At 32.7% G+C, this 9421-nt stretch overlaps 2 protein-coding genes across 5 annotated transcripts; one reads left to right on the top strand and one right to left on the bottom strand.

The window, feature by feature from the left end:
* Nucleotides 457-1599, top strand: LOC109359641 (RING-H2 finger protein ATL38-like). Its single transcript, XM_019604340.1, has one exon. It carries the CDS (start codon nucleotides 457-459, stop codon nucleotides 1597-1599), a length of 1143 nt encoding a protein of 380 aa, XP_019459885.1.
* LOC109359584 lies at nucleotides 2140-7307 on the bottom strand. 4 transcript variants are annotated; one of them, XM_019604287.1, is made up of 8 exons: nucleotides 7126-7307; nucleotides 6208-6326; nucleotides 6014-6120; nucleotides 5782-5931; nucleotides 5515-5600; nucleotides 5046-5140; nucleotides 3418-3505; nucleotides 2140-2619 (listed from the first exon to the last, which is right to left on the bottom strand). In XM_019604287.1, the coding sequence occupies exons 5-8, from the start codon at nucleotides 5533-5535 to the stop codon at nucleotides 2224-2226; spliced, it is 600 nt and encodes a 199-aa protein (XP_019459832.1). In that variant the 5' UTR covers nucleotides 5536-5600; nucleotides 5782-5931; nucleotides 6014-6120; nucleotides 6208-6326; nucleotides 7126-7307; the 3' UTR covers nucleotides 2140-2223. The 4 variants fall into 4 exon arrangements, 3 of the variants coding, with proteins under 3 accessions (XP_019459832.1, XP_019459829.1, XP_019459830.1); XR_002109080.1 differs by having other exon boundaries at nucleotides 3837-5600; XM_019604284.1 differs by having other exon boundaries at nucleotides 5515-5931.

The following is a 9421-nucleotide window of genomic DNA, read 5'->3' as shown; positions in this document are numbered from 1 at the left end:
AAACCTTACATATAATAGTTGTTTCTATATGTTCGTTGTATAGTTGTTTCTATATGTTCGTTGTTTTGCCCTTGGCCTTGACTTTGTTACCATTATATATCTCACCGAACAAATAAACAATATTTGTATCCTTTGGATGTGCACAAGGGAGAGGAGCCAAATCTTGTTTGTTGGCTTCCCGAGCTCATGAGAAATTAACTTTTTTTCTTAAATGCTTTCTTTATTATAATCTCATTTTTTTACCAAAGCCCTCGTTTTCAATCAAAACCACCCATTAATCAGATTTCTCTTGCTAGAAGATTTATAATTAAAAACTCATACAGACAAAACCACTTATAGTATCGCGCAACCCTAGTTCTCTCTTTGCCACCACTGTATACTCAAATTTTCTATATTGTTCTCAGTCATCTCTTAAATTTTGCTTCCCTTCTCAGTTTGGTAGCAAACCAGCAATCAATGGGTGACTTGCATGCAAATATATGGTCCAAGAATAACAAAATTTTGCACTTGAGCCTCCAAAAGCAAAGTCACGTTATCAGTATCTATAGTTTCATTCACACCCATTCATTCCTTGCTTTGTTCCTTCTTCTTGTTTTCGTACAAACCTCATCACCAGCAACTGCTCAATTCGTAGTAGGAACAGAAGTGGACCCTAACACAAATAATAAATCATCTGTTTTCGCTGTCTTAGCAATAGTGGTCATTTTGTTCTTCATCTCAGCCTTTCTTTCACTCTTCTCTCGTCAATGTGCTGGTGGCCGAACAAGAACCTTAAGCAGGATCAACCTCGCGTTGCACACCGGAAACAACGGTACACGGTCACGCAGCGAGTCACGTGGTCTCAAACAAGAGATCATTGACACGTTCCCCACTTTCCTCTACTCCAATGTGAAGAGCCTCAAGATTGGTAAAGAAAATTTAGCATGTGCTGTGTGCTTGAATGAGTTCCAAGACGATGAAACTCTGCGTTTGATACCTAATTGCAACCATGTTTTCCACCCAAGTTGCATCGATGTTTGGTTATCCTCTCACTCTACCTGCCCAGTTTGTCGTGCGAATTTAGTTCCAAGATCAGAAGCCACTCCCCCAACGGTGTCCGTTCAGATACCAAACGAGGAAGGAGAAACCATTACGAACGAAGAAAACAACGACGTTGAATCACCAAAGGTGAATTTGCTTCATAGGAGTCAAACAATGAATCAAAGCCGTCCAACACGATCTAGGTCAACGAGGTTCTTATTTAATGTATTGTTTCCACGGTCATATTCAACAGATCGTGACTTTGGGGAGAGATTCGAAAGGTACACTCTCAGGTTACCAGATGAGGTTTTGAACTCGACACTGAAGCGTACTAATAGTTGTGTGAATTTTCGGAGAATGGGTAGTGGGAGGAAGGGTTTTAGAACAAGAAGCTTGGGTAGTGGAAGTGGGAGGAGCTACTTGAGGAGTGAAGAGCAATCGCGGTTCTCAACTACGATGCCGTTTTTCACTAGGAACCATTGGAATAGATTGTCAAAAAAATCATCTGAACGTTCTTCAGTGGTGATGTTGGACGATCATGTTGGGGAAAGATCCTCTGATCTTATGTGTCCCAAGTAGATAACTTATCAAACTTGAATGTTGTAGAAGTGGATCATCATTCCAAAATATTTACGTTATGATTATCATAATGTTTTGTTTAGAGAAACATGAACTGATGTTAATAGCTTGCTACATAAAAGAAAGAAGCCAACAAACACACTACAGTAAAACAGCCTTTTAGCCACGGTTGCAACCGTGGCTAATGTGCTAAACAACCGTAGCTAGATCGAGTGGCCACACTTACTGCTGTCGTGGCAAGGAATGGCGTTGCTAAAAATTAGCCACGGTCGTTATGTCATTTTGCCACGCTTGTACAAAATGTGGTAACATTTAGTTAGCCACAGTCTGCATAATTCAGCTACAGTAACAACCGTGGCAAAGTTGCTACTTTGCCACACTACAACCGTGGCTAAGTTGTTTATTTTTTCACAATCTAGCAATCTTTATTTTCAATAATATAATAGTAAATTTTTAATAAAATTAAATATTTGCTAGCTAATAACAAAAATAAAAGTGTTATACCATTAGAAAAGTGAATCTGATATAATTACCAAATGTTTAACATTCAACAATCCTTACAAAACAAAATGCAAACTATGAAGATCATAACTAATAATTTCATGAGTATCTAATAAATCATAACTAAGATGGTGGAACATCATGAGCGAAAGTGGTTAATTCACTATCAAATTTTTCGACTATAAACTTCTCAAGAGTAGCTAATCGATTCCGAGTATGTGCAAGTTGCTCCTTGGTCTCTTTATAGCCTGATAGTTTTATCTCCAAACTTTGAACATACTTCTTTAAGTTTTCAACATGTTGACTAGAGCGACTAGAATTCACAAAACCAATAGAATGTCTAGACGTTCCAAAAATACTTGAGGAACAAATACCAATGTCCAAACCATGCACTCGACTTGAATGTTTAGCTCCATATGCTTTTCCAATTACATCATTAGGATGAGAAAATACATTCGATGAAACACTTGAAGTAGTAACATTTTCTTGATCTTGAGGTAAATGCTCTAATATTTTATCCTATGAAGTAACAAAAAATTAATGCACTAATCCGATCGAAACATAACAAGTAACGCATGATTAAACTTTATCATCATATGAATACTTCATAATAAAAATTTAACCCTATAAATATTCTTACAAAGTTCCATGCAATTTTCTCATAAATATAACATAACACATGCGCTTTTATCAAAGAAACGTAGCATGCATATCATACATAATTGTTAAACTCCTAATGTAGAGAATAATACAATAAAATTTCCTTCTTCAAACAAAAGAAACACAAGGAGAGTCACCTCATTGTTTGGAAATGGAAGAGAACGTGAGTTTCCATTTCATTGATTCCACCCCAATTTGGGGAGGAAATAATTTTGGCATTTCGGGACAAATGATTCCATTCATTTTATTTATTAAATAATTCCAAGTAATAAATCCTTGATTTATCTCTTTCCATTTCATTCATCCAAACATATCCCATGTTTATCATATCTTGGACTTCAAAAAGGTTGAACTTTTCATATCCCATTTAGTCAAATTTATATTAAGGCATCAACATTTAAAGTGAATCATTAGTTTATGCTTGATTAAGAAAAGTTGAAATAGCAAATTGCTATAAATTGTGGTTTAGCTATGATGAAGCTTGTGCTGATTGCATGATGTTTTGAATCCTTAAGTTAACATAAATCATTTCACAAAGTAGCTTTAAATATATACAACGCGACGAGCGAAAATTGAAGAAAACATACACTAATGCACATGTTGTATGCAACAATTTTAATCTCACGGATAGTTGATAGTAAAAAGATGAGACTATACCATGACGGATAAGCTCAAATCTTGGATGACCAATCCATTTTTTGATGTTGTCCTTGGATCCAGTAAAGTAGTTATCAGCAACAATAACCTGAATAAAGATAGGGTTATTGTGACAAAACTTTCTGAAATCACACTTAATTCTACATCTTGTATCTTATTTTATCACATATAGGATGATAATAAGTTATGACATCTGTATAAAATCATTTAAAATATGAATGGAAATGAGAAGTATAAAAGTATGTAACAAATAACATGTTGACCTTATTTTCTTCATTTTCCATCAATTTATCAACTAGGTGAGACCCAATGAATCCAACTCCTTCAGTAACCAAAATTCTCATGTTGGGCTGTATTAACATCTAAAGAAATATGCTTAAGTTATGACATCTATTTCATCACAGTAAATTCATAAGTACCTTTTCTCACATGACAATTTTGATGGGCTCTCTGTATATCTAAATTAGCAACCTAGTGACAATCTTGTAGCCATATCCCATTATGACTTGGCAAACTAGCATTAACATTATCACATCGTTATTCCATGCTATAGAAATTCGACAAAGCTTCATCTTGGTTTTCGACTGTTTAACAAAACATTCACCTTTCATTCAGACTTAGTACCAACTACATATAACATTAAGCACACATTTACAGATTTAGCTTATATGACTATCTGTGCTATTTTTAAAATGGGTACCTGTTTGCAGTCCAACATACACAGCATCGCCATTACCCAACTTATTGTGAAAGGAGATGTTGCTGATATTGAGTTCCATCCAATTTTGACACTAGTACCTCATTTACATACCTAAATAACCTTTCTTATACACGTTACACAATGTGTTTAAGATTGTACCTAGAGTTGCATGTCACATGAGTTCTTGATTTCCCTTCGCTTATGTTTGCAAAGAATTGATATATAAATACAGATATACTTCAAACATTAATTGTATTTATTTTCATGCAGAAAACTTCATGACCTGTAGTCTTTGACCGAGAGAACTAAAATCTGGGTTGGAACGAGTCTAACTGAGTTACACTTTTATTGCATCAGAACATAACACCATTTTCTTTACTTCTCCATTAATTATTGTTAAACAATGAGAGATATGTTATTCTCAGGTTATTATGATATTAATCAGTCTCACTCTCCCCATTGTTTCTCCTACTCTGGCTATGAATCCTGAAGCAACATCAAAACCATCTAATGATCTACCTAGTCATTCATTTCAGATTAAAGCTGCTTAGGAGTTTATGATGGATTTTAGCCATTTTTAAGCATATTTTAGATATTTACTCCTGTATTAGTCAAAGTAATAGGTGTTCTTTTTTCTTTTTTCTTAAAATAATAGGTTTAGCTACCACTCACGATAGAAGGGGACTATTACAAACCATTCTTTCGGGATTTAATAACATCAGTTTGTAAATAATGAACATCTTAGTTATAAACCACATATTACCTTTCTACACTGTACTTCTATGGGATAATAGCATTGTACCATATCTAGGCATATTTCAGCCGAGTTCATTTTTATTTGGGCAATAAGAAATGCAAATAATTGCAGGTTAGTAACAAAGAAATATATTCAACTAATTACATAAATAAATTCAAATGCAGGTCTGACCTGATCTTTTTATACTCCAATGCTTGATCATCTAAATATGAGATGGAACTTCCTGAAAGCAATAAGAAGAACATCGATAGAAGCAGCAGCATCACCTGGGGGGGAGCACCCAAATTTTATTCCAAAACTATGAGGCACATCAAAACAAGAAGTTTGAGACACTTTAAGCGCCACGTTCCCATTAAGAACTCAACAAGGTCACGCTCAATGCAAATGATTAGATAGCTAAATGGAATAGAGAAAATTAAGGGCAAAAAATATTAGAAGCCAGTTACAACTAGGACAAAGAATGAAAATTACAGACCACCATGGTATGAAGATATAAAAACCGAACCAGGAGAACCTTGGAGAAGAAATGCCAGTCACGAAGAGGTTATCATCAAAGGCAAACGAAAAAAAAAAAACAATTAACTAAGTTCAGTCCATAGAGGAAGGTCAAAGGTCACAGGAAATTAACATATTTTCTCACCATTGGAGTCACACAATACATCAGCCCCGAAAATAACCATTGTCTGTAAAGTGAATATGGATCAATTCTAAACTCCCATGTCAAACCTAGCACCAAAAAAATAGAAGGCATGTAGAATCTCAAAAGATCGTGTATATAAGCAGAGGTTGTTACACATTTGTGCTTAATCATCACCTTCCATAAAATCCATGCAATAGACACAGTACTACTACAATACTACAATTTCATGAACACAATCAATTGTAAAATGAAAAGGCACATCTTTACCACATGCTTGGTAAAATCCAGAAATAGTTGAAACAGTTATTGTAGTGATATAAAGGGATGTCCAGCAGATCAACTATCCATCCATGATATAAAGGGATGTCCAGCAGATCAAATATGGCACACTCTCGAGTGAACTCAAAATCATCTATTCTGCAATCAATATGCATTTTTTATCAGAACTTCAACATCGGTGATACATGCACATAACTACTAGACAAATAGTAAAACTAACCTCCTAAATTTTAAATTTACATCAATGCCAGTAGCAAGCCTGGGGGGCAAACCAATTGCATCAACGATGTTCTGTTGTTGATTTTCAACATAGCCAACATCTTTGTTCTGCAAGACCATAAGAATAAATTGTCAGGTATGCTTGCATTATGTAAGAGTGATTGTCACAAACAATAAAAGACATGCAACTCTTACATTCAAATTAGCATTGGAATCAAGTAGTCTTTCAGCAACCAATGAAAGCAATTTCTCCTGAGAAACTTCACCAATATCTGGACTCAAATTTAAGTTGTTTCGTAATAGAAGAACGCTACCTGCATCAATGCAATATATAAACAACAACCGACAATATACACAAACTAACCAATACAGTATGCCATCCATCATGTATTTAAGATCCAAAATGTCAGTTGCTCTGAAATCCGTAAAACTTTCAGAACTAGCATTTTCATAATATTTTGTACTTCATGTACTAGATCTACATGTCTACACCACTGTACAGTACTAAGATTACAAATGAGTAAATTCTTGAACATAAGATAAGACATTCACAAAATTATATAAATTTTCCAGGTCTCTTTTCTTCTCTCTATTTCACATTTTCTTGCATTATAAATGATAATTGAGGGGATAAAAATCAATTGAACAAAATTAGTTGACCAAAATAGCCAGTGAAGAAGGGAAACTACTGTAATAGTATATTAGCATAAGCATAATTGACTTGGCACTCTTGCTTCTAGGATTTAAGTTCTTAGTTTTCCCAACCACTTCCAGTAGTAGCATACCAAAACTATAGACATACAATTTAAACCTTGCATAATCATCCATATCTGAATGATTAGCTTTAGCATTCCTCAACTTATTAACTAACAATGGCTCCATAATCATCCTAGCTCTCCCTTCATCATATAAAATTGTATATAATTTGTGTAGCAACTCAAAATTAGGGATTATAATTTCTTAGATTTCTAGAACTAACAATATTAGGGATTAGAGAAGCTTAAAATTAGGGATTTGAAAAGCTCAAAATTAGGGAGTAGAGCTTATTTTCTCCACATTAGTGATTTGAAAGAAAATTATAGAATTAAAAAAGGAGATGAAGTCATTTCTTACCTATGTATGAAGAAGCTTGGAATTAATCAGAGATGAAGTGATTTCTGTATAGTGATGAAGTGAAGAAATGATTTCTGGATAGTTAACTTTTAAGCTTTTAATTGGAGCCATGGTGTGAAAGTGAAAGCAATGGAAGTGATTTTTGGAAATGGGGTTGAAAGAGAAGAGAGTGAACCAGAACGTGAGAGTGAACAAAAATGGAAGTGTGAAAGTGATGAATGGATATTATTTACCATGGGCCACACAATATCATTTTGGGCCTCATTTTTTAATTTGCCATGGTATCTATAACTATGGCAAAAAGTGTGTTCCCAAATCTCTTTTGTTTTGTAGTGACATTTCATAAAACCATGTTACTTCATATCTCATTTGTTTTGATTCATTAAAAAAAATATTTAAATTACAAATTTAATAATAAAGTATTTTTTAAACTAATCAAAAAAATAGTATATAGAGTGACATATTTTTTGGGATAGAAGATATGATCCCAGACATTTTATAAAGAGAAGAAGGGAGAGTTTCTACCTTTCTCTTGTTTTCTTCTCACTTTCTTTGCCAAAAATGGAAATTGTCAAGTTTTATCCCACAAATAAGTTTAAAAAAATAACATTATTATGTTTACATTTACATAATAAGGAGATTTAGGATAGTTTGCAATAATAAGTAGATTAAATAATAAAATTAAGTGGAGTGATAAATGTCTCATTATTAAGGTGGAAGATTTAAGAAATGACTATCATGCACAACAAATTTAAAAAATAAAAAACCAGTTACAGTGTGGTCTCATGATTGAGGTGAAGTTTTCAAATAATTGAGAAAATGTGGTTATCATTTGAGTATATTGGACTTTGTCACAAGACTAAAACACAAAAAACCACAAGACTTAGATATTTTATTAAAATTTGGCTTTTAAGCCCATACTAGAGTTATTTTAAAAGTGAGCTCATATCATAGTCAGGTTGAGGAAAACTATTTTATTTTGTAACCTTTAACTTCATAATTACTAATAATTATTCAAATCATAGTTAACATGTGTCTTGACATTATTTGAGGCATAATAAGTACCTCATGGTTGGATTGAACTCCAATCAACTTATCAGTAGCACACACAGTTTTAATTTTTTCATGAGACTTTAGTAGTTGAATTTGCCTTAGAAATAAACCATTGTTGCCCATATGTTGCAGATTGTGCTAATGTTGAATTCTACATTATTAACATATAAATTTTATTAATAATTTTTCAAAGTTATAAAATTGGATCTATGACTTTAAAGTATACATACAATATTAGTAATAATCTATTTTAATATATTCTTTATAAAACATGGTCTAACCTAATAATTGTGTTAAAATGAGTTATACATCAATGTATAGTGGATATATAATTTCAGAAGAGTTAACAATGGCTGAAATTTAAATAAAAACTTTAATATTGTTTGGATTGTTTCGTCATAACCCGCAATCTATTTATGACGGATTCCAACCTACAGTTTAATATACATACATTGTAATATAGTTTTTAAAACCGAGCCTTATATCTACTAGGCCAAATCCATCATGTATCCCATTTTGACAATTATTACTTAAGGTACAAACTCTCAAAAGGTTAACACAAATTCTTACTCTGATATAGTGGTTAATTCAGAAGCCATATGATATGAAGCAAATAAATGGCTCTAACGAATTATTAGGTATTTCAAGTGTGAGTTGATTTGTTACAGAAGTTATACATTACACATAAATGGATGAAATAAAGAACATATAAATAAAACGACTCATAAACCTGAATATCTTAATATTTTGGGACAAAATATAGTGTTAGTCTCACTTATGAACTAATCCCAACACAAATTATGGTACACTTGCAATGTCTATTAACAAGATTTATATGGTAGTCCTTCACCACCTCAACACCATATACATCAACACCATCTTTTTCAACATTCCCTTTCTCTCATACATGGCTTGAATATTTGTGCTCATCAACATAAATAAGGATGGAAATATGTTATTCTTTACCTTAAACAAACCAAGCCTTTATAGGATATGAAACTTAGGATAACTTATTTACTTTTTGAACAAAAACTTCAAAAAAATGTAGGTCTATTTAAAAACCTGACTTATTAGCTAATTTAAAGGTGTGTTATGCTACAAGACCTTTAAATGGGTCAAGAAGTTTACATTTAAATAGTATAATAATATTGCTTTTAAATAAGTTCTTCTCACACTAACAATTAAATTATATTGTTGTATACTTTATTTAATAATTTAAAATTAAATTAATTTATTATAAAAG

Source organism: Lupinus angustifolius, chromosome LG11 (assembly GCF_001865875.1).
Source record: "Lupinus angustifolius cultivar Tanjil chromosome LG11, LupAngTanjil_v1.0, whole genome shotgun sequence".
In the NCBI taxonomy this organism is placed as follows: domain Eukaryota; kingdom Viridiplantae; phylum Streptophyta; class Magnoliopsida; order Fabales; family Fabaceae; genus Lupinus; species Lupinus angustifolius.
The sequence above is the reverse complement of the archived record's forward strand: the minus strand, read 5'-3'. Positions and strand labels throughout refer to the sequence as shown.